At 45.3% G+C, this 27,196-nt stretch overlaps 1 protein-coding gene across 5 annotated transcripts in view; it reads right to left on the reverse strand.

The window, feature by feature from the left end:
• Positions 1-27,196, reverse strand: part of LARGE1 (LARGE xylosyl- and glucuronyltransferase 1) — a 491,672-nt gene that overhangs the window by 226,310 nt on the left and 238,166 nt on the right. For all 5 annotated transcript variants that reach the window (XM_032492096.1, XM_032492097.1, XM_032492099.1 and 2 more), the window contains exon 5: positions 15,049-15,172. In XM_032492096.1, coding sequence (XP_032347987.1) covers positions 15,049-15,172 — 124 coding nt within the window. The remainder of the gene's footprint in view (positions 1-15,048; positions 15,173-27,196) is intronic.

Raw genomic sequence — 27,196 nt, forward strand, 5'->3', positions numbered from 1 at the left:
CTGCTTCCTAAATACGCATCTTCTCAAGATAAACCCATGAAGGGTGGTGTGAGAGACTGTTGTTTGTCTACCCAAAGCCAGTCTTCCAATTCTCTACGGTAAAGACTGCAAACCCACAGACAGACAGACAGACACACACACACACACACACACGCCCTCACTGCCCCGGTCTCCTCCGCAGACCTGACACAGTCCTGGCCAGCGCAGCTGGGAGAAGTCTGCTTGGAGATTTGGGGGAGAAGATCCCTTCCCTGGTAGAGAGAGGAATAAGGAATAAGTCATCTCCCGTGAGGAGATGGCTGCTGGATCTGCAGTGAGCACTGTGAACTGTGACCATGAGCAACCCAAGACAGTCCCCAAGACAACCATCATCTCTCATGAAACTGTCAACCTTTGGGTTTCTTGCTATGTGAGAAAAGTAAACAGGCTGTTGAAGCATCTTTACTGGGGTCTTTTTTTTGCCCCCATTAGCAACAAACACAATCTAACTGATACTAAATCATCATGGAAAAGACTAGGAAAAACACGGATTTTAACCAAAACACTCCGGTACCTTCTCTTGGTGAACTGTCACCCTATAGAACAGTGAGTCTGGACTGGATGAACCAGTTCTGTTCCGACCACGTAAATAACGCGAGTGTCCCTGGAGCTGCACAGAACGGGGTGAAGCGAGTTCCTAATGACCTGTCTCCACGTTAGGCTCCCTTATCTGTCCCACAAAGACACCTCAGACGGGATCTAAGTCAAAGAGGGTGGATTGGTCAGCGTATATAAAGCCCCAGGAAGTCCTTGGGCGCTCCACCAACCAGCATCCCACCTGTAAGCCCCTCTCACAGGAACGGTGGCAGCCCTGACGGCCACGGCCCCTGGGCACACGGGCCGGACCCTGCGGTGCACCACCCGTGAACACGCCATGCTGCCCACCACGCTGGGGCACCACCAAGGCTTCTCTTCCGGTTACCTGTTTCAGGTCCCTATTGTCTCTTTCCTTTCTTCCTCTTCCCTACCTTCTTCCAGAAGGAAAAATGTATTTCTTTTTTAAACTCTGCTACTAGAGAAATTTTGTCAAATGCAACAACAACAAAAAAAGAGAACTAGAAGCCCTGTACCCAGAGGGGACCTACTAAATGTTACCATATGTTCTTCCTGCTGGAATAATTACATTACTGTATGGATGGTGTTCACTTTGAAGAGAAGTAGCTCTGTGTCTTTTTTTTTTAAAGCTTAATATCACATCCCAAGTATTTCCCCTTTTTTGTTTATTCAAGCAACATTCAACTTTGTTATTAAATCAACAAAAATCTTATTCAGAAAAGTGATTTTTTGAAAAGCTTTGTATGTCCCATTGCGAGGACGTGCCATGATGTCTCTACCCTTTGGCCACTGCTGGGATTTAAGTTGTGTTTAATGTGTGTTACTGGTAAACAAACCATAGCACAGTGACATTTTATGACTCTGTTTCTATTTCTGTAGGACAACGAAGTTCTGCATCATGCAGCTTGTATGTATTTGTAGAGGATCTTGATAAATACTGCCACACTATGAAAAAGAAAGGCCATTCTGACATTCGTCTGTAACAGACACTTTTGTAAGAGTTAGTCCCGGTGGATACATGCCAATATTAGGCAATACTTTTTTTTTTAAACATTTTTTTTTGGTGATACATTTTTTAAAGCCTTTGTCACTTAGACATAAAAATCAGATTTCCCTATTTCTTTGAATAGTTAGTGATATTATTATATATTACTATATATATATAAGGTTTTTTTTAACCATTTGTTTATCTTATTTTGTGAATTCCTTTATTTTTATCCTTTATGCATTTTTCATTGGTCTGTTTATTTTTCCTATTGATTTGTAAGAATGCTTTATACATTATCTGCTATGTTTGTTTAAAGTATAATTTTGCCAATTTATTACTTGCCATTTAATTTTGTTTCAGTTGCTGATTAACATTCAGAATTTCTCTTTTTTCCCCTCATCTTAATTAGTCAAATCTACCAGAGTTTTCCTTGACAACTTCTTTTTTTTCCATTTCCCTTGGACATATGCAAATTTTCCTCACCCCCTACAGGAAAATTTTCATATTTTTCTTCTGGTTTTGTTTAATGTTCTGTTTTCAGCTTAACTCTTTAATCAATCCAAAATTTATTTTTTCTATCTCAAGATATTCTATTTGATCTTTTCCCAAATGCTCAATCTTCACAATGCCTTTGGCTGTATAATCCACTATTTCTCTACAGCTTGCTAGCTCTTCCTTAAGCAAGGGTTGACAAATACTCAGATACTACTCTTGCCTTTTCACAGTCACAGTTGAGAGAAATAACTGCTCCTGGGACTCTGAGTGGAGGAAAAAAACCCTCAGCATCCTTATCAAGACTTTTTTCACCCAAATGTTGACTGAGAGTCAATTATGTGCAAGCAGTCTCTAGCAATAGAAATGGGGCGGTTAAGACCATCCAGTGGGCTCCACATGGTGGTGGACAAGTCAGACCTACACTTAATACTTTAGCCTTGAGGGTATTTAATAATTATACGAGGAAGATGTTTAACAAATAATTATACAATGACAAGTGTCATGACAAAGGAAGCACAGGGCGGCAGCACAACCTATGGGAGGGGAACCCCCACATTAATTAACAGGATGGTGGGCTAACCACAGTGTCCTGGAGATTGAAACTGAGCTCTAAATGAGAGATGGGGAGGGAAGACATCTGTTTCAGGTAACACAGTGAACTAGGTAATCCCAAACCCCTCTCACTGGGAGAAAGAAATATAAATATATGTGTATATTTATATTTATATATTAGATACATAAAACATAAGTTGGCATGAAAGCAAAACTACAAATATTAAAAGCAAGTCGAAGCTGCAAAATTAGACTATAAGTCATTCCTGAACCCCAGGACTGCCCAAGGGAAGCGAACCCTTGAGCTCTGCTTCCATTGCTACGGGTGGGGTGCAGGAGAGAAAGGATAAGGGTCCTGGTCTGGCTTAATAAGGAGTCAAGAGAAGACATTTGCATAAAGTCAGGACCCCCCTCAAATCCTCACTCTCTGCATAAAGGTGATCCAGAAATAAACACCATCCAGAAGAGAACAGCCAGGAAACACACCGGTCTTTAGTTTAATGGCAAACCGGAGCTGGTTGCTGGTTGGGGGCGGGGGAGGCGGTACTGGAGAGTTAGCACCTTGAAGCCGTGCCACACAATGGCGTGTGCTCTGAACTCAGGCTACCTGTTAGGTCTGACAAACCTCAAAGGGAGAATTTAATTCAAAGTAATCAGGACTGACAGTGCCTCAGGCAACTGGCAGCAATAACTGCAAACAGTATTTCAGGCAAACACAGGATCACACCTCAATGATTTTGTAAATCAGCAAGGGGTTTTACAGAGGGTCATGTTGCAGGGTTAAAACCCAGACCCATGGCCAGGCTGAGAGGCTCCTTTCCTGTTTCTATCCCTTTCTAACCCAGATGTGTTGGTCACATTGTCTCGAAGTCTCAGGTTCCACATCTGCAAAATGGGATCATAACAGCACTAATTCCAAAGGGTTGTTTTGTTGCAAGAATTAAATGAGATAATCCACGTTAAATGCTTATGACTGCATTTGTTATGTGGTGAATACCAAAGAAATGCTGGCTATTTTTGTTACTTTATTACCATTTTCTACCTGTATTGTCGCACTGTATCACATTCATTCTCTCGCTTATTAATACCTTCACCATTGCTCATGGTTAGACTTGCCAGAGGGTTACCATTTTCTTGTGCATAAAATCAGCTTTCAAAGTTTTAGTTTCAGCTTTCTGTTTTTCATTTTTCTTAGTTCACAGGCTTCTGCTGTCCACTGTACTTCCCCTCTGCTTTCTTCCATTTTCTTGTCACCAAGAAATTACCAAGTGGAATGTGAGATTCATTCATCATCATCTTTGTTTCTGAATAACGAAAGCACAGACAGCTATTAAGACATCTCCAGTGACGGCTTTGGGCGCATTCCATAAACTTTACTGTGAAATGTTCCTCTTTTGCTGTTTTCAAAATAGGCTATAATTTTAGCTTTCATTTCCTTTTGGATTAAATAAGCATTTAGAAAAATTCTTAAACCTCCCCTAATTTCCAATTATCCTGAGCCTCCCATTTAAAAGTTTGTTTCTAATAGGTAGTTTTACTGCACTGTGGCCAAAAATGGGGCCTTTATAATTTTTCTGATTTGAATTTTACTGAGGTTCCCTTTGGCCCTCAATTTAAGTAAGCTTTTTCATGAACACTTGAAAATCTATTTTTGATATGAAATTTGACATCTATTGATACTGATTACAGTTTTAAAACTTTGTCATTAACAATATGATTTGCCTTTTTAGTGGCTGTAACTCTCCGAATATGTCCTATATTTTCCACCAGTCCTTGTTTTTCATATTTGGAAGAGTTCTGCTTGGAAAATAGCTTGGCTGTTACACCCTCTTACGGAAATCATACTCATCAATTCAAAATTATCAATTTCATCTAATGAAATGTATTTAATTATACTTGAGTTCATCTGCAATTAACATACCGGCACCATGTTTGTCTCCACACATCTGAGATATCCTACAAATTTTATTTTCAAACTTTATAATTTATTTTAGGTGTGCTCCTTGGAGATAGTAAGCACATAGTTAAGACACCACTATTTAATCAAGCATCAGAGTTCTGTCCAATAATAAAAGAGTTTAAAGCATTTATTTTTGTTAAAACAAATGATGTTGGTTTTGCTTCTGGAATAGTATTTTTAGGCATTACTTTTCAGCTTTGAGAAAAAAATTTACACACATTATAATCACCCCTTTTAAATGTATAATTCAACGAAATCACAGTCTCCAATGGCCATAGCAATCACTTTATAGAACAATGTCTTCAGTCCCCCAAATTGCCTCATGTCCCTTTTAAAGCAACCCCCACCACACCAGCACTGGCCCCTAGTCACTTCTGATCTGCTTTCAAGAATTTCAAATCAATGGAATGATATACATACATCACATCGGGTGCCTGGCTTTTTTCACTTAGGGTACCACTTCTGAGATTCACGCACTTTGTTACACGGGTCAAATGTTTCGTTGGCTGGATATGCGGACCACTGTTTCCTCCAAGTGACGGACTCTGGAGTCCTATGAATAAAGCTATGAATATTCACATACAAATTTTTGTGAGCATGTACGTTTTTCTTTCTCCTGGAGGAACGCCCAGGAATGGAACTGCTGGGCAATATTGCGAGTATATGTTTAACTTTCTAAGAAACTGATGGACGGTTTTCCGAAGTGGTTGTACCATTTTATACAGCCACCAACAATGGATGAGCGCTCTGGCTGATCCACAATCTCAGCCACACTCCTTACTGTCAGTCTTTGTAATCTTAGCCACTGCAGTGACTGTGAAGTAGTGGCACACGATGACCTTAATTTGCACCGACGATGTTGAGCATTTTTCAGGGATTCGCTGGCTAGCCTTGTGTCTTCTTTGGTGACGTGTCTCTTAAAATATGTTGCCCATTTTTAAATTGGGTCGTTTGTCTTTCTGTTATTGTTGGAAGAGTTCTCTCAATATATTCCAGATACGAATCTTTCATCAGACATGTGCTTTGCAAATATTTTCTCCCCGTCTGTGGCTTGTCGTTTTATTTTGTTAATGCTTTTGGAAGAACAAAAACTATCAGTTCAGACGAAGTCCAATTTAGCAAGATTCTTCTTTTTTAGTTTGCATTTTTCATATTCTATTTAAGAAATCTTTGCCTCACCTAAAGTCACTGAGACTTTCTCCTCTGCTTTCTCCCACCAGTTCTGCCTGCATAGCTCTTGCATGTAGGCGTACGATTCATTTCAAGTTAATTTTTGTATTTGGTATAGAATGACGGTCAAGGTTCAGCTTCCCCCCACAAGGAAATCAAATATTGCAGCATCATTATTTTTTTTCTGTCTCGTTTTCTTTGCTTCCTATCTATTTTATATAGAGTTTGCTTCATTTGTAATAATCATCTCCAATAACTTAGACTTAAATCTATTTATAACTTTACCAGAAGTCATCTTTGAGCTTTCCAGAAACATCTTATCTTTCTTCCCCCGGGTGTTCAGAATGATGGGTTAACAAAGTATCTTCTGAGTTACCCCACAAAACACAAGAAGCTTAGCAGCTTTTAAACCCAACCCACACTTCCTCGGCTGTTTTAAAATGTCTGTGATCAGCTGGTTACTTGTATGTTTTCAAGAACAACTTTTGGCATTTGCATTCAGCTCTGCAACTGACTTAAGAACAATTATTTACAGATGACTCCATGTGTAACTTCTTCCAGCACACCCTGCCTGCCCCTTTAGAACAAGACCTCCTCATTCCTGAATACTCATTTTGATCACTTTCTTGGTTGGCTGGGAAATAACTTATAATACTTTCTACAAGAAGTATACACTGGTGTATATTTTGAGAGTCCTTGCATAGCATGACATCTTTTTTTTTTTTTTTCCTGTTGCCTTTATACATGGCAGAACTTGGCTGGGATTCTGGGGTCTCTCGTCTTTTCTGCTCAAAACTCTGTAGACATTTTATTAGGACATTCTTATTGTAACAGTGAGAATTTTTATTCTTCAAACATAGACTGGTTCTCTCCACCCTTGCATTACAAGGTAGCCTCAGAAGCCCAGCTTTACTCCTCGTCCACAGCCACCGACCAATCATATGTGGCCACTGAGCCCCTGAAATGCAGCGTGTCCAAACTGAGACATATAAACCCAACTCTGGACTTTGAAGACTTAGTACAAAAAAAAATATGCAAGATGTCACACTAGTAACTTTTAAAACACTGATCCCACGCTGGAATGTTTAGGATTAAATAAAATGCATTATGTCCCCTGACCCACCTTTACCCCTCCTGACCACTAGTCCCTTCCCGCTTTCCTTGCTGTGGCCTTCTTCTCCATTCCCCTTGAAGTAAATGCTTTCATGCACCTTATTTCATTGTGCCTTTTCAAGAATCCTGCGCTATAAAAACAGCACGTTTCCTTTTGTTAAGAAGGAATTTTCCAAACACATCAGCAGGCTGCTGTTAACCCGAGGTCAGAGTGACGTTAAAATCTAGTTCTCTTGGCCTTCGGGGCAGCGCTGATTCTCTCATCTCACAGATCTTACGGGTCCAGAACTTGAGTTAAAAAACAACTTCAGTGAATTAGGGGTATAGTTATAAGGATGGACTTTGGAATACAAGCTGGACCAAAGAAACAAAAGAGAGAGAGACCAGAGGCACTTGATGGATTGGGAGAAAGCAGTGGAGAGAGTTTACTGAAAATTATGATGAGGTTAGAAAATTTTTACAATGAAAACAGGAGTTTTTGTCCAAATGTTTTGAAAGGATAAAAGGCTGGATTTGGGGAGTGAAATGTTAGAGCTTCAGTGTTTTAGAGGAGGTATATTTTTGGGCACGTTACCCACAGATGGAGTGGCTGAGTTGGTGAAAAGCTAATGAAAATTTAGGGCTGCAGGCACTTGAAAGTCAAGATATTGGATGGTCCTTTCAGAGGCTGATGAAATCCAAGAAAAACTGTCAGGACCTGAAAAGAATTCTATGCATGTAGGACCAAAAGGGGCCCCTTCAGTCCAGGGGAAACCAGTGACAGTGGTCCACATCGGGGTACACCTTAGAAAAACATTTAAATTATAACGAATAAAAAAAAGATTCTTCCTTTAAGAATAACTCTCATGAGTAAGAACTGATCACGTGCCAACTTAATCAGGTCACGTGCATAGATCTGGAACAAGTATTACATTCTGAAGAACCACGGAGAATGGCAGACACGGGACACAGAGACAAAATGAAGTCCATTCAAGCAAGGCAACAGCTCGGAAACCACTGACTACACAAACACGGCAGAAGATATGTTTAAGTGTCAGCTAGGCTCCCAGCACTGCTGTTTGGATTATGGCTGAAGGACTGCAGATGATGAAGAGAGGACACAGGAGAGACGCTAGTCCTGACACCTGGCTGACTCGCTCTGCAGACCTCAAATACAGAACTTAATGCATTTTCTGGGAGCCATCATTGGCCAAGTTTTATCCCAAAAGCTGGGCCTAGAGATCAAAGTGACAGGTCTTGTCCTCCTGGCTCACACAGTCTAGTGGGGAAGGCAGACAAGTTAACAGACGGTGATATATACACTCACATTTGGTCTTTCTTAGGGCTCAGGACCAATGGCGGGGCTGGGGGCGGTGGATTCAATAGATGAAGATTTCAGTACAGCACCAGGTGGACATTTCTAATCGAGTTTCTTAATATGGAACAAGGTCCTTTGGGAGGTAATGATCTCTTATCTCTGGAAGTACTCAAAAGCAGAAGATTAATGACCATGTACATAGAATATTACAGAAGAAAGTGGAAGGTTATGCCCGGTGAATGCCACGTTCCTTCCTAATTAAGATTCTATGATTCTCAAAAGGGGACAGGGCCCATTCATTAAGACACTCCGCTGTACAGAGAAACGCTTGCCTGCACACAAAGTGAATTGTACAATTGACACAGAAAGATCTTTTCTAATACAGATTACAACTTCTGATGGCTGCCTACAATTTTCCATGTCTAATATTTAAAAGCCAAAGATCACTCTTCTGAATACAGAAAGGTACTGTTTTCAAACGCATTTCACTTATTCATGTCTGTTCCGTGATCTTGTCCTTGTTATCGGAGAGAAAAGGCTAACACAGAGGCCGGAAAAGCACTACCAGCCTTACAGAACCAGCTCTCCCATCGGCAGATAATCCAGGAACCAGTAAAGCAATGAAGGAAATGGGAAAATGCTAACTTTTCTAGACCCGGACTTAATATTTAACCTCAGCCAGCTCTCCTGCTTAATGCTGGACCCAAAAGGAGAGAAGGAATAGGAGTCTAAATCCATAAATTGTCTAGAAAAGCAACTGAAAATACATACCCTCCGATGAGCAGTCATCTGTTCCTGTTATAGTGGAAGAGAAGGTGCGTGGACATGGTGGGTATGGAAAAAAAGGCTTAAGAGGCTAATCACTGCCATCTTCAATTATACCAAAGAGGAAAGGAAGAAAACAGAATCTGTTGAGGGCCTACTATGTGCCAAGCACCATGCCTTCCATTACAGGATCTCATCTGACTGCATTTTGCCTTCACCGGTGAAGGAAAGCCAGAGCTTCCAGCTTGGCAAGACATTGTTAAGCTCAGTGCCGCCGTATCATCAGCGAAATGGGACGAGGCAACCGCAAAGGCCACACGCACCTTGCTTCACTTCTCATTCTTCTGCAGGGCATCGCAGAGCAGGACATGCCCTCTATGAGTGAGACATGTCCCAGGTGTCCTTTCCTCTTTCCTCTGCAGGCCACGTCTGCCTGGAACTCCTCCAGTCCATGGGGGTGTCTGCTCCCTACACTGGGAGCTCAGCCATTGCCATGGCCGTTGTGGTCCCCGTGAACTATATTCCAGGCCTGGCGATCATGAAACCCAGACCCAACTTGGGGAAGAGGACTGTTTGCAAAAAAATCGTATGTGAGATGCTGGACAACTTGCTTAGCCCCACAGGGCCTCATTTGTCAAAGAATAGGTGAGTACGGGCTTCTTTCTAACCCTGAAACCCTATGAGTTTCCATCCCCATCAGTCCCTCCCGGCTGAAAATGCCCATCACTTGGGGAGCCTGTCTTCCTGGGAAGCAGGGAGCAGCTTCTCCATCCTCCCTAGTGAGAGGAGGAATAGGTGTCTGTGTCCCAAAGGACAGCAGGTGCTGAAAGATGGCAGTTATCCAAAGAGAGCCTCTACAGGACTCCACAGGGACCAGTACAAAGGCAACTGAGTATGAGTAGGAAGCCAATTTTTAGAGTCAACCATCAATATTTTCTACAACCACAGTCCTGAATCCCACTTCCTAATCCTTCTGATGCCAGTAATGAGCAGGCCTCGGGTCTAAGAGAAAAGGAGATAAATTGGGGCTTCCAGCTAGACAGGGGGAATCATGAAACAGTCCCTGCCCCAGCCACTTCCCTTCGTGAGCTTGGGATCATCCTCGCCCCAGGGGCGGCATGGGGGTGACTTTCCGGGCCAACCAGGGCAAGATCAAAGGCCAGTGGGCATGCGGGGCCTTGTCTGAAAACTGGCGAATATCTTGCTGATTTAAGGCAAACTGTCCAGAGTGAGGACTGTTTGGTTTCGAAAATGATCCTTGGATGGCAGTGACTGGGTCGTCCCAATCTTCAGAGCATCATTAGGAAGAGATGCTTTTGTCCCCAGCAGGAAGCTCCATTCCCCACGGGCCTTTAAATGGAGGGGTCATGCTTAGTGCATTTGTTCTTCAGGAACAACCAGAAAAAGAACACCACCGAGAGCTCAGAGAACCCTTGTCTAGACACAATTATCGTATCTCAGCTTAAAGTTGGGCCACAGAGAAGGGAACAGAACATAGGAGAAAGAACGTGGATCACGGAGTCGGTTCTGGGTTTTAATCCCAGCGCCGTCATGTACTAGCTATGGAAGATTCGGACGGAGTCAGTTATTTAACCTCCCTAAGCCTCAGTTTCCCAATATGTATAATGGGGAGCAGAGTGGGACAGATCCCCAGAGTTACGGAGAGTGCTCCATGAGAGAACCACGCAGACACGAGAGAGAAAGCGTCCCACAAATCAGAGAGATTACACCACAGCCTACGGGGTCCAAGATCACCGAAAACAGGAATTCTGAGTTCAAGTGCAACTCAGCGGTGCCAGCTTCCTCCCCTGGAGGCCGTAGCCCATGGCTCCCACCTTTCCTTCAGATCCACCCCCTCTCCGTGTCTAGTGAATTACACAGTCCTGTATCCCCCATCATTTCATTTGGAAAAGGAAAAAAAAATCAAATAGCACTCTAGGCATTTATTAGCTGCCTGATTGAAGGCAAATCTCCTTTGACTCCGTGCTTCAATTTATAAACTGCCTGTGAGATGGAGGTAATGATACCCTCTCTTCACCCCACGGGGCTGTTGTGAGAAGCGAGTGCCAGCCTGCAGCCACCCATGGAGCTCCACACAGGAAGGAGGTGGCGTCTTCGTCCTGCTCCTCCTTCCACCTCCCTCCCCTGGTGACAGGAGCTGCGTGTCTGGAGTGGGGCTGGGAGCACTCCGTCCTGGTAGCCTGTGGATCTGGGGACTCGAGAGCCGGAAATGAACGGGCCATGGAAACATCAGAAAGACCAATGAGCATCTCACAGGCCACGGGGGCGGGCAGGCTGAGCGAACGCTATTTGCAAATCCACACTAATTGGTCATTATGGAGGGAAGCGTACCAGTCCAGGGCGAATTTCTCACAGTTCGTTTTTCATCATGCACCGATCCTTCATAACTTCCTTTCCCCTATCACTCCATCCTCCAGGGCTGACAGATATAATAAGCGGCCCGCAGGAGCAGTTCTGAGAAACGCCGTTTCCAACAGCTGTACAGGCAAGTTCTCAGAGCTATATCGGGGGGAGGCTGTCTTAAGTGTCTGCTGAGGGTACCGCCCGGCACGCTTCCCGAGCATGAGTGCAGAACACAGCATGATGCCATGTGGTCATCCGTCCCTAGTGGGTGGAGTTTCAATGCCTCCCTCCCCAGTGTCCCTGTCATGGAAGGACACTCACCTGTCCCTCGGCTGCTCTTGGGACTTTACAAGGGGCTGGTACAGATGCAGCCGCCTTATTTCTGCCACTGCAGGGTCGCTGGTAGACAAGTACCTGGCTGCCTGCCTGTGCCCTGAGGCACAACCGGCCTCAGGACTGTGGTTAACCCTGACAGTGACCAAGAAACCCCTTCCTAATGGCTTTATGATTCTTAGGGACCCAACCCTGAGTTTTCTGGGTATCATTCATTAAGCAGACGTTTCCGTAGACCAGGCATCGCATCAGGCATTAGGGATACAAGGGCGAGGAGAAACAGACAGGATCCCAGTTCTTTTGAAGCCTAAACTCTGGGGGAGAGACAGACATTTGCCAGCCTACCCAAAGGCATGACAGCTTACACTCTGCAGCGAGTTTACTAAAGAAATGTATGTGATCCTGCAAGAAGACACAACAAAGGAGCCCCTGTGAGATGATGAAGGCAGGGCAGGTTCCCCTAAGTAAACGGAGTCTTAAGCACAGGAATGTGGAATTAGTCAGCAACGAGGGAGAGAAGGCTCAGAGTATAACAGACAGAAGGAAGGACTTGTGCAACGGCCCCAGTGGAAAGGAAGGCGCACAGGAGACTGGAAGACTGAGTGGGTGGGCGATGGTGCTAACCACACAAGACGAAGGCGGAAGGAGGCAGGAGCCAGAGTGTGCTGAGGAACACAACTCAGTTAAGGGTCTGTGGGCTCCATCCTAAAAGCACTGGGAAACCATCAAAGGTTTTACACAGAAGTCAGGGGACGGCACAGCTGGGTTTGCTTTCGAGAAAGCTGACTCTTGCTTCTAATGGAGAAGAGATTTGGAGGAGGAGGAGGAGTGAGCATGAGGAGAAGGGAAGAGACTTGTCTGGATAAAAAAAGATAAAACACTGCTGCTGTGCTGGGGAACATACCACACGTGTGCTGACTAGGATGGTGGCCAGGGAGACAGAGACAAGGAGGACTTGGAGTGGTTAGACGCAGGTGAGGGAAGGGGACCGATCAAAGGCAGACTCTTGCTGCTGGATGAGTAACTGAGTGGATGGTGGTGCCAGAAGCAGGAGAGGCCCAGGCTGGGGGGAGTGGGCAGATCCCGGTTCTGGGTTTGCTGAGCAGAATTATGTTCACATTATTCCTACTGTTATCATGCATTATGGAATAATGATGTTTAACACAGTGCCTCCACACTCACTGTCCTTACCGGATTCTGACAGCAGTCATGGGACGCATGACTGTGGGTGATAGATATAGACGCGGTAGGGAAGTAAGGGACCTGGCAGGGCAGAGCCGGCGGCAGAAGTCAGAGCAAAGGGCAGGACTCTGGAGCGGACATCTTTTAGAACACCTCAGAGTGTATTATCTTTAGTTCTTATTTTGTAAGCCACGGAGGCTTCCATTCAAATGGACACAAATCCAGCATGTAAAAGTCATGGATATTTGGACTCCCATGGGCACGAGGGAGTCAGAGCTCTGATCTTCCCCCAACCCCTCTCCTTTCCTCCAAGACCCTATGGAAGCCTTGGGGTGCCCAGGAGCAGGTTACAGGCCACAGAGACTGACCTTTCAACCCCAAACTGCCTGTGGATTCATCACAGACCTACACTCAAAAGGATTTTAACACTGTATTGCTGTGGCTGCAAAGGGGAATGAGGGATTTTCCAGAACCTGCTGCTTTTCAGGCACTGCCAGGCCCTTACATGACTCATCTCATTCAACCCAGTATCTGTCAACATTGTCCTCGGGGGCTGGTCCTATCCCACCCATCTGACAGCTGATGAAGCCAAGGCTCAGAACCCAAATCAGATAGTTCTTCAGTGGCAAGACAGGATATGAAGTTGGGGTTTCTCCAACCACTTGGTGTTTTCTTTAAAGGCTGGGGGCTCCAGGCTTGCACGGGGCGCGAGAACAGGACCGCTCTAAGAAAGGAGGATGAGCATTCTGCTCCTCGTCTCCGTTGCCTCTCCCCACGGTGTTGGCGCTAAGACCCTGGGAGACACGGTGGCTTGCTTTCACCTTAATTAGCGCAGCAATTTGCTAAATTTTGTTTTTCCCTTTTAAAGAGCGTTAATCAATTTTAGCTCAGAATAGATTGGAATGGCACACAAATTACCACGACAATCCCCAAAGGCTAAATTCTGAACATCTCGATCAACCTCTGAGCCTGAGATATGGGAAAATCAGAAACTCCGGCCGGCATCTCTGTGATCTATTTAAAACGTTATGGCTCTGAAATGAAAAGATAATGGCTCGAGAAGGCTGGAAACAAGCAATTTGCTAGAATCAGCCTCATGCCTAGGTGTTTAGTCCTCCCCAAGTTGATTGGAGATAGAGCATCCGTGTATTTCTGCAGAGTTACAGGTTCCACTAATAAGAGCAATTTGTTAAATCCATGAGCGTTACAGGTACCAACAGATGTGCCAAAAACAGGGAAAAGAATAAGATGCACCGCAGGCCTGTCCTCCAATAAGAGGGTTCTAAACTAAAGCAGCGGACAGACAAGTGAATAGAAAACATCGTCCTCTTTCCTGGAGAAGTCAAGGAAAGTTCTCAGAGGAGGTGGCCAGGCAGCTGAGTCCTGAAGGACGAGTGGGGGTTGTGACAAGGTAGGTGGAAGGGTGTGTCAGGTAGAAGCAACAAAGCATAGGCAAAGGCTCAAACACTGGAGGCAGAACGGAGAGCCCAGAGGTGGTTTCTTAGAGCTGAGTAACAGGCGAATTTGCAGGAATGACCAGAGATGACACGGGAAGAAGAATCAAGAGCCAGAACACGCAAGACTTCTGAATCAAACTGTGGAACTCAATCTAGACGCAGGCAACGTGGCACCACGGGAGGATTTTAAGCAAGGGGATGATGCGGTCAAATGAGTATCGTTTGGTTGAAACTTTCTGGCCCAATTAACCCTTCAGATTTACTCAGCAGAGTCTTTAAAGCACCTTCACACACATTTTCTCGTTTGAGCCTCTGAATTACTCTGTGAGCTTGGTACTGTCAGCACATTTCTGCTGCTGAAAAACAGACCCAGCGAAAGCACAGCTTATTTATTTTGTGTCTTATGACCAGTTAATGACAATATACGAATTCAAACCCAGGTCCGTCAGACTCCTGAGTTCAGTACTGACCTCACTTGGTAACAAAATTCTCGAGATTAAAGTCACCATGGGCCTCCTTTAGATATGTACCAGGCCAGTGGCCACTTCTGCAGGTGGCCAGAACTACAGGGACCGACGCACATTCTGTGCTAAAGAAGAGGTCACTTTAATGCTTCAGATAGTAAAATCGGATTCCAGTGGTAAACACCCTAGTTAAAGACTGGGCCCTTCCAGGTGGGAGCTGAGGTGTCTGTCTTTGCTGCCGTCTTCTAAACCACAAACAAGAAAAGCACCTGGCTTGACGAGACCGAGGCGGCGCCTCGCCCGCCCTCCAGTACCTTGAGCTCGTCCGCGTTGTAGAAGTCTACACGCACGGCGGGCACCATCCAGGTCCGGAAGAGCGTGGCCAGGATCTGCTCCGCGATGGAGTCGGCGATGAGGTGGAAGTGCAGGGGGTTCCGCCTGCGGGAGTGAGAGGAGGAGTCAGGAGGGAGAATCGACACCTTTGAATTCCGGCCACAAAAACGCGCTCTTACCGATCTGTAACAACGTGGCCAGTTTCCAACCAGTTTCCAACAGCGATCGCGAAGGTAAACGAGGCATGTTACCAAACCAGTGTGTACTGGTGAGTGTGTCAGAGCTGACAAGGAGAGAAGACGTCTCATCCAAAGTCAGGATTTCAGGGACGTGACGACCGAGGACCACAGAAGGGAAAATCATTGCTGACACCCGAGGCAAGCCAACCGTCCTACCAGTTATTAGGGCATCTGTGTTTCCAAAAATCCTAAGTAGAGCATATGTAACAATTTGGCCAATGCTTTATCTTTACCACTTGGACGTGCGGGCATTGGTTCCAGAAGGGTCAGGTCTCTAGACTGGCTGGATGGAGCTGGCAAGGTCCCCCTCCCACAGCACAGCACTGAGTCCTGTCCTCCCCAGAGAAAACCAGGCACCCACGATGGCACCATCAGGGGCTCCCCCCACTCAGGTATCATCTCGCCCTCGCTTCTATTTCTAAAGCCTTTATTCATTCTACCTCAGTCAACCTGCGGCTATACTGAGGCAGCTCCCAAAATACAAGCCAGCATGACACAAGGGCAAAGCTTCTGATTCAAACAGACGTGGGTTCAAAGCCTAGTTCTGGCATCTCTTAGTGGGGACTCTGAGCATGTCACTTACACCTCTACACGGCTGCTGCCTCATCCTGCAAAATGTTTTGAGAAGCCTCCTCTCTTGGGCTACTGGGTCAATGAGATGAGAAGTACAACACACGATGCATATCAATAACAAACAGGTGGGACAATGACAGACAGCAGACATGCCTTTCCTGAGGGACTGCCAGGCACAGAGCAAGAGTTCAATCCAGAAGAACTATCATCATAAATACCACTGTGCTAGGAGAAGTAACAGCATAAATTGTAACACCACAAAGGGGCACTTCTGCAAAATCGAAAGATGAGAATGACCTCGGCCCCCCACCCTCAAGGGGCTCATGCTATTTAGAGAGACAGTTAAATAGAAACACAAGGAAATGTAAACAGGAGGTGGAATGTGGTGACAAGGTTCTAGGAGAGGAAAGAAAAAGAAGGGCTGAGCGGGACTGGCTCAGAAGGATGTGTAAGAGCTGGGGGAAGCAGCGCCCTACAGGATAACCGGCTTTGACAGGAGGCAGAGGAAGAGGAGACGCAATCCGAGGAGAGGAATGAGGCTGTGGCTGGAGCCCAGGGTGCGCTAAGAGTGTGGTGGTTGAGGACAGGGTCAGCAGGGATTCGGGGGTTAGAGCGGAGCAATGAACGCCCATCGGGGCAGTCTGGACTTCATCAGCTTCAGCAGGGGGATGACTATCACCAGCCCTACAGTGCTCAGCCCCGTGTACAGCGCACAGTCGCTCCCCAGCCCTGCGTTAACTTCCAACCATGCAGACGTCTCTCAGTGCCCCCTGGTCCCATGCACTCTCTCCACCTGGGCCTTTACCTATATGGTTTACTCTGCAGGAAACCCTCCTGCATTTGCTCATTCTATAAATACCTTGTTAAACACCTACTACTTGCAGGTGATGAACAGGATGCTGGGGACATGGTGGTAAGACACGCCATCCCTGCTCTCAGGCATCTCACGGTCTTGTCCCTTCCTTCCTCCTCCTCCTTCCCCCTCCTTCACACTCTCCATTCCCCATTTGGTTCTCCCTCACCAGCCTTTACCTTTGAGGTCTGCCATCATTTGCTCCTAGAATTCCTCCCTGACCACCCACGACCAGCTCAGGGGCCCTTCCTAATGGACAGCATCTCAGGACCATGTACCATCCCTAGGCTGTGACCGCCTGTTCTCTTGTCTACAGCCCGCTTGACTGTGAGGTCAGGGAGGTGAAGGATCATGCCAGTTACGCTCAAACGGGAGCCCCATGGTCTAGCTCAGTGCCTGGAAGGCACTAGGAGTTTGACAAATGTACTGCATGGTTGGATGGGTGATGGAGAGTGGGCAGATCAGGGGATGAGGGGTGGACACTTCATTTAGCAGACTAAAGGAAAGTGAAATGAGAATCTGATTTAGGCAGTGTCTGTGGAAGAGCAACAAAGATGTTGAATCCAGAGGGATTTCAAGAGAAGAGATCTCGGGTACGGGGGCAAATGGAGAGGAAGAAGATGACGACACTGGGGTTCTAGAGTTGGTGGTGACGTCTCCAGGATGGGGTGCACAAGAAGAAAGGCACACTGGAGGAAGACGAGGTTCTGGGATTGGGTAGACCAAGTTTAAGGCGATGGTGGCAAAGGCAGGTGGAGCTGGGTAGATGAGTCTGGACTTAAAGGAAGTTACTCTCCAAGGCCAACCTGCCAAACACATAACAGGTGCTCAAGGGTGTTAAGAGAGACTGAATAATTGGCCCAAAGCAGCAATCAGCACTGCAGAGTTTCTCCATGGCACCCACAGCCTGAACACTGCACATCCTCCCACTAGAGTGTCTATGCCCAGAAGGAAGGGGCATGTGTGCCCTACAGCTTCCCTGTAAGAAGTGGCCAGGAGTCCTAAGTGATGACTGATGGCGTGAGAGAGTGATGGCGTGTTTGCTTATAGACTTCCCTGAACACTAAGCCAGCGGTAGGAAGTCACAGTCCTTGGGAAGACAGACTGTCCCTTCAGCCCTCAGCGTGGGCACAGCCATCCCCCCGTCCCAGGAACCGCAGTGGAGTCTTACTTATCAAGAATGGGTGAAGGTAAATCTGTGTAGCTGTCAACTGACATTTTTATCCACACAATTTTAGACATGGGGTAACAACACCAAACAGACCAAGCTACTCATATTTGCTCCAATACATCATGTTTTCCACCTGTCTGTATCTTTGCTTGGGCTGTTCCGTCTCCCTGGACTATCACTCCCTATACTTGGAGGTCCCGTGAGTTCCTGTTCAGCCTTCCAAATTCCCTTTGTAAGTCCTCTCCTCCTGAAAGCCTTCTGTGAGCCCAGTCTCACCCTTCCTTTTCCTGCTAACTCGGTGCCTCAAATGAAAGGCAAATCTTCCACCTAAAGCAAGGCACCGAGATACAAACCCCAGCACCGGGCGCCTTCTCTCCACCGAGGCCTCCAAGGACGGGAACCATCTTTTCATCTCCATCCCCGGGGTCCAGCAGAGAGGTGAGCAAGCAGTGGGGGCTCAAGAAACACTCGGACAACAGGAAGAGACAGCCCAAGCCCCTCCTTCCCTGTCTCTGTTAACGTTACCAGAAGAAGTAGAAGTCACCGACAGTACACTTGCGTCCATGGTTCAAGGTTTCGGGCTCTGCTCTAGAACGTCTGGGTCGGAACCCTGCTGCATTCACCACTGAGTGACCATAAGCACGTGACTTCATCTCTCTAGGCCTCAATTTCCTCATTTCAAATCAGGAACGATCATGGTGAGTAAGCAATATTATGATGGGTCATCATGCGGATCGAGCCATGTGATGTACACAAGGTGCTTAGCAAGATGCCTGGCACCCAGTAAGATTTTAATGTCTGTTAACTACTGGTATGGTCTGAATGTTTGTTGCTACCCAGTCCAAACTCACATGCTGAGTCCTAACGCCTATCATGGTGCAGGGAGGTCGGGCATTTGGGAGGTGATTGGGTCCCAGGGGCAGAGTTCTACCTACAGGGTTTAGTGCCCGTGTGTGTGTGTGTGTGTGTGTGTGTGTGTGAGAGAGAGAGAGAGAGAAAGAGAGAGAGAGAAAGAGACAGAGAGAGACACCTCACTTTTTCAGCCACATGAGGACACAGAAGTCTGCAGTCTGCAACCAGGAAGCTGGCACCTACCAGAAACAGACTATGCTGGGGTCGTGATCTTGGACTTCCCAGCCACTAGAACTGAGAGAAGCAATACATTTTTGTTGTTCACGTGCCACCCAGTCTATGTTGTTACATGTAGCTGCCAAATGGACTAGGAAAACTCTTATCAACATGAGCCTATGAATCTGTTCTTTTCTCTACTGCATTTGCATCACTTTTCAAATGACGTATCCTCCATTAGTTCCTCTATCCACAGACCACAAATGAGTTGCATGAGTAAACACCCAACAAAGAGCTATCAAGCAGCAAGGGAGGCTGAACAGGGATTTAGGCGATGGATGAGCTCAGAGTCCTCTCTCCAGGCAGCGCTCCATCTGGCGGAGATAGAGAGACAGAAGACAAACACCCACATAAACATTAGAACACGGGTGTGCCACGGGACCACGCTGCATGCACAGCTGCCAAGTCTGGGAATGGCACAGCTCCCAGGAAGCCATCTGAAGACACGACATGGATGGTTGGTGAAGGCATCCCTAGAGTTGGACAGTGAACAACTTGCACAACTGTACAGGACGGCTCCACAGGGAGGAACACACAAGCTACAGGAGTATGAGGGTGGGAGAGACCACTTCAAGCCAGTGGAGAAGCTAGGACGTCTCCATGGACGACGTGGCAAGTATACTGGGCCTTTGGATGGGAAATGATGGAGGAGGGAGGAAGGCATTCAGCACGATGTCACAGAACAAGGAAAGGAACAGAGGTGGGAAAGTCCACAGTGTGTCTGTGAAAGAACAACAGTCTTATTTGAGTGGATCATACAAACCAGTGTTTATTGAACACTTAGTCTATGCCAGGAATGGGGAGGATGAAAAGAAAAAGAGGTAGTCTTAATGACAGACTGGGCCAGAGCGTGCGAATTCCTAAACACTGAGTTTCTTTCTCTGAGAGAGAGGATAGCCAGATAAGGTCGGGGGGCTTGGCAGGCAGCAGATCAAAGTTGTAACTCAGGAGCTTAATCTGGTTACAGAGCAGAAGATGGACCAGCGTGGGTGAGAGGAACAGACTCTCAGAGGAGGATGCTGCAGGCACTGGTACAAGGCTTTCCCCCTCTTCCATGCTCTCCGTCTGGTCTATTTAAAGTATCTCTCCAGAAGGGAGAGTCAATTTAGAAAGACAAGGAGCTCATCTTTCAGGGCTAAACTAGGTGTTTGCATGGCCAAGGAGGGCAATGAGCCTCAGCAGGTTCCCTCAGACAACTAGGAAAATGCTTAATCAGAGGACACTCGGGCCCCAGCCCAGGGGACCACCGGGACCCTGACAGGTTGCTGACCCCACCTCAGCAGTCAAACGCAGGCTGCCCAGCAGCGGCTCATCGTGGGGAGGAAGAACGCCTGGAGCGGCTCTGCCAACGCCCCACCTGGGGTACCATCACGAGAACGTGGGTCCCGTCAACGGCACCTCCTGCGGCCACGGAGAAAGCACCTGAAAACACGGCCCAGACCACTTTTCATCGCGCCTCAGTGTGGGCCAGAAGGTCTCCCGCGAGCTTTCACTTGTGACTCCAATGCCGAGCAGATGGTCCCACCTTCATATGCCCCCGTGGGCCCCCTGGAATCAAGGCGGCCCCAATTCCAACCGTCTAACTCATCAGCAGGACGTTCAACGATCTCACCCTGCTCTCTCCAAGCTCACGTCTCCCTACTCCCTCCTGCACTCCAGCCATGGACCTCCCCAGACCGGCACGTGACTGCCTCCTCTCCTTCCTTCAGGAATAAACTGAAGGGTCACCTCTTCAAGAAGGCCCTCCATGGTCACTCCATCCAACCCCCCCCCCATCACTCCCTGCCCCACTGCCCTGTTTGGTTTCTTCCTATCACTCACTAGAAGTGGAAATCTCCATATTCTCCATCCTCCACTAGCACGTGAGCGGTCTAGGGCAGAGATTCTTTGCTTTCACAAAGTACCTACTCTCTTGTTTACTCCCTGTACAACCCCAGTGCTTAGGAAGTGCCTGGCCGTGACTCAGTCCCAGGGCTTAGCTGTGTTCTTCTGCAGGCTGTGTTCACGCTGTCAACTCTTCCACAACCACCCACACGCTGCCTCCCTTACTGCTTCTAGCCTTCTGTTCTCAATTTAGACACCATGGCTCCGAGGAAGCCATTCCGCAGAGTCAGACGCCCTCAGCGCCTCCCACTGAATTCAGGGCTCAAAACTTAGATTTTTTGCAACTGTTCTCTGCTAGATGGAGTCTTGGCATGGGGAGCTACGTTTTGTTAACAATCTTTTCCCCAGATTTTTAACAGTTCCTTGTAAATATAACCATCTAGTAATTGTTTATTGAAAGAAGGAATAAATGGACAAATGAATAATTACCAAAGAGATCCAAATTTCCTCACAGCGGACACAATTACCTAGAAGTTGGCTGTAGAGGCCCTTAGCAGAAGATGTGGGAGTAAATTTTTTAATATTACATTAGATGATAGTTTCTTAGGTATGACTTCTAAAGCCCAAACGACAAAAGAAAAACTAGATAAACTGCTCTTCATCAAAATTAAAAAATTTTGTGCTTCAAAACACACCATCAAGAAAGTGAAAAAGACAGCCTCCGAATGGGAGACAGTATGTGCAAAGCATATGTCTGATAAGAGACTGGTAACCATAATATATAAAGATCTTTCACAACTCAATACAAAGACAATTAAACAGGTTAAAAACTGAGCAGAGAATCTGAACAGTCAGTTCTCCAAGAAAATATACAAATGTCAGTGACCGTAGGAAAAGATGCTCAACATCACTAGCCACTAGGGAAACGCAAATCAGAACTCTGAGACACCACGGCACACCCACTAAAATGGCTTAAAAAAAAAAGACAATAATAAGTGTTGGTAAGGATGTGGAGATACTGGAACACTTGTTTGTTACTTGTGCAATTGTTAAAATGGCTGTAGCTGCTTTGGAAAACAGTTTGGCAGTTTCTCAAAAGATTAAGCATAAAGTTATCATTGCTGAGTTACTCTGCAATTCCACACTAAGTGATATACAAAAAGAAAAGAAAAGAAAACATACATTCACACAAAAGCTTGTATGCAAACTTTAATAGTAGCGTCATTCATAATAATCAAGTGGCAATCACCCAAATGGCCACCAACTGATGAATAAATGAAATGTAATATCTTCATGCAATGGATGTTATTAAGCAACGAAAAGGAATGAAGTACTGACTCACGGATGAACCTTGAAAACGTTACGCTACCTAGAAGAGGCCAAGCACAAAAGAACAAACAGCACACGACTACACTGATGTGTCCAGGTTAGACAGACCCACAGAAGCAGAAATGTCAGTGGTCGCCAGGGGATGGAGGGATGGGAAATGGGGAGTGACTGCTAATGGGTGGAGGGATTTCTTCATGAGATGCTGAAAACAGTCTAATATTAGATATTAGTGAGAGTTGAAACAACTCTGAATACAAGAAAAATCACTTAACTGTACACTTTTTAAGAGTGAATTTCCTGGTGTGTGAATTACATCCCAATACTTCCTAACTGGCCCGAGACGGGAGTGACGGTCTGACCTCTGAGTCTGGGAGGGGGAATGGGGCCTGGTCTGCTCAGCTGTGTTGCGGCTTCTTTCCTTAGGGAGCTGTGCTGTACAGCAGATAAAGTGCCCAGGTAGGCAAGGCCTGCAACTGGCCTCAGGCTGTAAGGTAAACCCAATTCATCAGGACAAAAAAGAGCCTGACTGCACCCACACTTGAAAGAATATCCCACAATTCCAGACAAACCGCAACAATGATGGTGTTTCATTCTCCACATCAGCCAAAGGCCAGGAGCCTCTACCCTACTCTGTCGTTCAGACTGGAGATTGGCAAGAGTTAGACGGATGTTAGGAACTGATTTACATACACCAAAGTGAGCTGCACCCACTGAAGACAGTAAGAACTCATTCAGAAGGACTACAGAAGGAATCATTTTCTCAATTCAATGTTATTTACTTTTATTCTGCCTAACATCTAAAATAGTCTTTGATTCCAGTCACCACCACTCCCATATGTATTTTGGGAGCACTGCTTTAAGCTCATGAGAAAAGGCTTCTCCTGAACAGGCCAGCTCGAGGATGCGTCTTCCCGGATGATGGGTCCCACGTAGCTTGCTTGGGTTCGAGCAATGCAGACGTTAGGTCTGTTCTATATTCAGACCAGATCACACTTTTATAACAAAGAAGGAAGCCAGACTTTGCTTATAATGAGCAATGCTCCTGCTGCCTCTGGTTTCCCTAACTGCTCCCCTGTTCCAGGTTGGGATGCAATAAATACGGTAATACAAAGAGGCAAAGATGATTAAACCCTTAGCTCTCTCCTTGCTTTTCCTTTCTTATTTTGTCAGAAAAGTGCCACAGCCACCCTAGAAGGCAATCCAAGGTCTGCTTCTGTTAAGCTGTGCAGGGGCATCTGAGCTGAAATAATCCTTAATTATTAAGTTTACAATGGAATTGCAATTTGAGAAAAAGAAAGTGCCTGTGACAGCAACTCGAATGCTCAGTGAATCTGTTACACTTAAGAGATTTAATGGAACTCACTGCAGAAAAACCCAGCAGCCCGAATGAGGGTTTTTCGGTTTGAGCTCTTGGTTGGAGGGAGGACAAGTGGCCTTGACAATGTGGGAAGATTCGAGGACAAGTCGGTGTCCTGTCAGAAAAGCTCTCCATGGAGAAGAACTGAGCAAATCAAAGGCCTCACAGTGTGGTAGGTGCAGCAGGGGTTCTAGGGTCTGCCAGAATCACGGCTGGAGCCCCAGGAGCATCACTCACTCACCTGTGACCTTGAACAAGCCGTCTACCCTCCCCGAGCCTCAGTTTCCTCATTTGAGGGGATACTGGCATCTACTGTACAGAGTTGAGATGAAGGCCAAAATACAGTGACCCATCCTTGGCACCTGAGTTATACGAATTTGTTCTCTTTGGGTTTAGATACACATGTGTGACCATGCAGCATAGATCTTTTATCTCTTCAAGGTATTACATGTCCTTCCTGTTATTTCCCCCTAACCTTATTGAGATACAATTGACAAATAGAAATTGTATATATTTAAGGTATGTATTAAATATTTTGAAAATATTTACAGTGATATTTTTATGTATGTATACATTGTGGAATCATCACTGGAATCAAGCTAATTAACACATCCATCACCTCACATAGTCACCCTTTTCTTTTCTTACCCCCACACTATTTTCTTAAGTCTTACTAGAACACTATATCGTCCAGACCTTTAAAACTATGATTTACACTCAACACAAAAGAAGATGGTAACTGAGATCACAGGAGTGACACCAATGTCTACATGGTCACCCAAAATGATGATTAAAATTAAGAACATGACACTCAAAGTGTAACTTTTTAAGGGCTCAGACTTTGCAGTCAGACTGACTGCGTCCAAAGCCAGCTCTGCCCAGCCTCCCTGTGACCCTGAGCCATGACTTCACAGACTGATTCTCAGTTTCACCATCTGTAAAATGGGGGTAACGGTAGTGCCCTCATGAAGCTAGATGAACATTCAGTGCATTCGTATCTGAGGACCTCTTAGAGCAGAGCCTGATGCAGTGTGAGAACTACCTTCCTCCTGTTCAATAAATAAAACGCAGAAATGTTTCACATCCATTACCTCTTCTGCTATTCAAAACAGGGCTCTGTGAGAGGTTGGGGAACAAGCCAAAGCTCCAAGAAGTACAGTGACTTTTCTGGGTCACCAGTTCCTAGATGGAAAGGCCAGAACCAGAACCTACTTCTGTTTCTTTGCTTTATTCAAATCCTAGGTGCCTCCATTTAGAATCTAGAATCTGTTTCTGTAACAAGTTTAAGCCTGAATAAGCAATAAGACAATTAGAGGCAGATACTTTTCACAAAGATGCTTGTTTTATCCTCTACGTTCTTGAGGGGCACAAGTTAAAAAAAAGCATCAAAACCAGCTGCTTGATATGCAAAGTAAGGGAAATCACCCAGCTTCTTCCTGCCAACAGAGCTGCAGTGAGACAGCAAGTAGATCATCCTAGCAAACAAGTATTACATTTTCACAGGCTGGTCTACCCTCCTGCCCAGGAGGTAAGCACTTCGTTGCTAAGTAAATATATATATGTATTTTCCCCCTCCGCTCACTAAAAGTTCCATTTCCTTGAAGAAGAACTAAACTTCCCAGTTTATCTGCAACTGGGATTGGAGTTACATGCATTTCCCCAGTTTTTCTTTATACAATCTTCCATCTGGGGACCTAGACACATATTGTGCTGTTTCCTACTAGGGCAACCTTTGCTCTCATATATTTTGTATTTTTTCTCGTCCACCTTTTTTCTTCATGATAGAGGTTGCAGAATGAGATGACCAAGAAAAATATGTAAAGAGAAAACAAAACCACGGTTACGTTTATTTCTACCACCCCAAACACAACACATAAAAATTATATTTTTCATGTATTTTTTGCTAGTCTTTCAACTCCTGTATTTTGCCCATGTAAACGTGTATATGTATGCACGTCACACACGTATTTATATAGTGGAATGACATTATGCATACGTTTTTGAATTGTGTTGTCACTTATTTTATATCATAAAATATTACATTTCCACGTTATAACACTTTTTAAAGCCAACGAAGAACATGGTTTACTATAAGAAGATGTTCCAGTATTTAGACTTGCTGTTTGTAAGTATTATTCAAGTTCTTATAATTATAAGCAAATATTTCATAAAAGCTTTTTCTGTAGTTAGGAATATCCTTTCAGAATCCCTAAAATAGCCATGTAGGGTAAAGGTCTTCGGCAAATATTATGAACGTTCTTTCTAAAAGGTTATAGCAAGTTTTAGTGCCAGCATCAGCATATGAGAGTGCCCAGAGCACTTTTTGGTTTTTTTCACTATCTTTTAAAATACAGCATGCCCACTGTCATTAGGTGCGCTACAGAAGCAAAACTGATTTGATGTAACAAAGCAAACCTTAAATGAAATTTTACTAAAAATCATGTCTGGAAAAATAAATCTAATTACTGTAATTAACAGTGAAAGCCAAAAGAAGCATCCTGCAGCCCTGTTATTATACTATTAACATTAGGAAGGTACTTCATTTGTCAAAGCATTTTGTAATCATGTATTAGTTAATCCTTGTAACGTGCTTTGGAAGCAATGAAGCTATTTATAGCCGGGCTTTCTCAGCTGAATGCCTTTCAGAAGTCCTTTTGTCTTGATATCTCAAATCATTATCACTAGCATATCAATTTATAATCATTCTCATTTGTAGAATTTCAAGGATGGGAGGGACTTAGTTGGCCATTTGGTCCAAGGAGATCAAGGAGTCACTGATGTGGGGTGCAGAATTTTCAAGCCACATACTGAGAATTTGCTTTCTTCTCAAATCCGCACACCGCCATGAAAGAATGGAAAGCCATCAGCAGCCGATAATAAAACTACTGCTATTTTTAAACTTAACATCTTTGTGCTGCAGTTACCGTAGGAGTAAAAGTTTGTACTCAGTAGGATTCTTACGATTTCAACAGCTATTGAAATTGTTAGGCTTGTATTTAAGTACTACTGCAATTGCAATCGTATTTACATCTCACACCACCACCAAAAGTTTTTATGACCTGAAAATTTGCTGTTATTGAGAAATAGCATAAGTGACTGTCTATACACTTCTCTAAAGGATGGGCTTTTTTTTTTTTTTTTTTTTTTTTTTCAATCAGGGAGAGACCTGAGTTCTCTACTGGAGACAAAGAATAAATACATGAAGGCTGAAGACCACTCATCTAATTCAATACTTTGCCTATGTCATGCCTGGTTTCAAGAGGCAGGTGACTGCTACAGAGTGTCAAAAGTTGCACAGAAGCCAGGGTGGTGGGAAAGGGCCCCTTTTGATTCGGCACCTCCATTTCCTTCTCAGATGTACACCTGAGATTCCAGTGTCGACCGGACAGAGCTCCCAGGAGGACCCGAGAGCCCCGGGCAGTAACTGAGCACGTAATGTATTCACTGGTTGCTCACCTCTCCCAACTCCCTCGCCAGCTCCCGGAGGGCCGTGAATCAGATGTTTTGCTAACTTGCCAGCTGACTGCAGGAACATCAGGGGAACAGCAAGAACCGTCCAGGTGAGTTCAGTACAAACACCGAGCTAATGAATAAATGTTGTTTTCACCCATGTGAGTTACGCCGTGAACTGATGCCCAGCAAAAGCTAACCAATA

The sequence above is a fragment of the Camelus ferus genome, chromosome 12, assembly GCF_009834535.1.
Source record: "Camelus ferus isolate YT-003-E chromosome 12, BCGSAC_Cfer_1.0, whole genome shotgun sequence".
NCBI lineage: Eukaryota > Metazoa > Chordata > Mammalia > Artiodactyla > Camelidae > Camelus > Camelus ferus.